Source organism: Helobdella robusta (assembly GCF_000326865.2).
Source record: "Helobdella robusta unplaced genomic scaffold HELROscaffold_8, whole genome shotgun sequence".
Classification (NCBI taxonomy): domain Eukaryota; kingdom Metazoa; phylum Annelida; class Clitellata; order Rhynchobdellida; family Glossiphoniidae; genus Helobdella; species Helobdella robusta.
The window spans coordinates 439815-442619 of record NW_008705459.1 but is presented as its reverse complement, the minus strand read 5'-3'; the positions used below and the strand labels follow the sequence as shown (position 1 = coordinate 442619).

The window sequence follows — 2805 nt, the reverse complement described above, 5'->3', positions numbered from 1 at the left end:
AATTGGCATTTTTAAAGATAATAATTCATAGATGAAATTGATTTTGGAAATTTTGAAGGGTCTTAAATTTGCTGAATCTTTTTTATCCGCTAGCATTCAGTGCAGATTATTTACTGATATTAATTAAAGCGACAAATGGCGTTAAAAATTGCATATCGGCAAAATAAAAGTGATGTTTTATTGTTTTGTTTTTTTTTTCATCGGTACCTGTAAGCCCTTTATAATTTTATATACATGAAAAATTGTCTTTTGCATCATTTGTTTCTATCACACAAGTTTATTAATTTTAATTGAATTACTTTTGTTTTTTAGCACTACAAACTCGGAAACAATCAGCTTCTGATGATTTGGAACAGCAAACGGAGAGTACTGAAATACGCATATACGACACATTAGGTCCGCCGTCAACTTCTGTTGACTGGAACCATCCATTTAATAAAGTTGCCAGTTTCACAACAACTTTTACGCCCAATCCCTCTAATATCAATTATGTTCCATCCGTTTCATACAATTTTATTAATGATGCGTTAAGTGTTGACAGTCTGCATATTACAAACGGGTCGGACACTATAAAAAGTGGTTCAGGTTTGCAACAAATTTTTAAGTTTTTTTTTGATTTATTTAAAACATTCAAGTCCACTTTTACGTACGACCGTTTATCGTTTTGGAATTAAATTTACAATTTTGTTTAAGGAACTTTTTAGAGCTTGTCAATTACCGAAAAGTTAGAATTGTTCTTTTGCTAAGTCACAACACTAGCAAAGAAATTTAAAAAATTTAAAAAAATGTAGGCGAGGAAATTTGAGAAGATGTGAACAAGAGTAAATGAAACTGAAGACAATATAAATATAATCAGCACTTAAATCAGCATTGAAATCAGCATTTAATAGCAATTTGTTGAATATCTTAGTCAACTTTTTGGTTGTCTTATTACAATGAATTGGAAGCTGGAAAGAGCCGCACAAGGAAAAATTGCAAGGAAAGAAGCACAGAAACATATTTGTCCACAAAAGGAGAGCGCACATCGAAACAAACGCACACATACATAAATGCACGCATGTATTAGCGCTCATATATAAATGTGAAACAGTGACGGATCCATGGGGGGGGTGGGGCGATGGGGGCGATCGCCTCCCCCCCTACTGAAAAAAAAGAAAAATTTCTAGTTTATTTTTGTCAACTCTTTATTACTGTTTATAAGAAAGCATGCAATGTCATCAAAAACTTTCAACTTTTAATGTCATAAAATAATAAATGTAATGATTTGGATCAAACATAGTCAATATATACATGAGTACATACATAAATATAAAAAAAATTGTTTTCCTTTTTTTAATCCTATAAGTGTTTTAAAAAATGGGTTTATTTATTTTATTAGACTAGCGAGGTACCTACTACCTTGATAGGTTGACTAATAACAATTTATAAAACAAATTCTATTTTACGATTTCCTGACTTCGCAAAACGCTCAATTACATTTTCAACATTTACTAAAACGTCTCTGTGTACATTAAGTAGTGCCAATCCGACTAATCTGTATTCTGTCATTCGTGTTCTTAGCCATGTTTTAATTCTTCGCAGAGTTAAGAAGCTACGTTCAGCACTGGCAACACTAACTGGACATGCTTTAATAATACGGAACAACTTGGATATTGTACAGGGTCACACAAATGAAAAACAACAAGATCAGTAGTCAGTGATTTGACTCCTCCTCCGTCCTTGTTCATTCTAAAGCATTTGCTCTGCCACAATTCAACTTCCGATATAAATTCAAGTTGGGTACTAAGTCCAAGAATGGTACCATAGAAATTACTGATTGCTAAAACAGATTCGACAACATTTTTATGATTTAGTTTAATAATATTTTCTGGCATCAAAGAATAGATTTGGAGACACTGTAAATTTTCTTTAGAAAAACGAGTATTTATATCTAATATCAGTGCATCAAGAAGAGGGATGTAAACTGATCGCCTGTAATATTCTTCCAATGAATCAGAAGGTACATTTTCACGGCATGTCTGTCGATGCCCAAATCTTTTGTAGGTAAAAGTGCCATCTTTTTCAATTATTATTTTTTCTGCTGCTCTAAAAATTTCCGAAAACATTTCTTCGCAGTTTTCTCTCTTTTTTTGTAAAACATTAAACAGGTCTTTAATGCAATTTTCTGCATCATGTAAATTTAAACTTTTTTTTTGAAACAATTCACTGAGGCCCTTTGTTAGAGAGAATACATGCACAGCACAGCCTAAGGACACAATAAATCACTTTCTCTAATTGCTGTTAATAAAGTTGTTGCTTTTGATGAAGTTGTTCTGTCATTCCATTTAGATATATTCTTTAGCGCATCAATTATTTGTGGAAGTTCAATACTAAACGTCAGCAATGCATCATGTCTCTCAATCCATCGTGTTTCGCATAGTGAAACCAGTTGTGAATTTATCATGTTCTTTATTATAAAATTTCGTTTTGCAGAAGCATTGAAAAAAGCAACTACTTCACTAATAACACCTAAACAATTTCTTATTGCTTGTACATTCGAAATTTTTGATAAAGTTAAATTTAAAGCATGGTTATAACAAGGACACCAGACTGCATTCACTGCAACCTTTTGAATTTTAACTACTGCTCCTTTTTGTAACGAAGACATAACACTGCAACCATCTGTTCCCACACCAACACAGTTTTCTAGAGAAAGGTGGAACTTGTTTGCAAACATGTTTATAACCGATTGACCAATAATTTTGCCGTCAAGAATAGGTTCAGTGTGAATTGATGCAGTAATATCAGATTGATAATTGTTGTCAT

General features: G+C 32.4%; 1 protein-coding gene across 1 annotated transcript; it reads right to left on the bottom strand.

Moving 5' to 3' along the window:
- Positions 1-1422: 1422 nt before the first annotated feature.
- Positions 1423-1653, bottom strand: HELRODRAFT_70057 (hypothetical protein; the record flags this gene model as incomplete). Its single annotated transcript, XM_009031840.1, has 1 exon — positions 1423-1653. A coding segment is annotated over one exon (231 nt), but the record flags the coding sequence as incomplete, so codon positions are not given.
- Positions 1654-2805: the final 1152 nt, after the last annotated feature.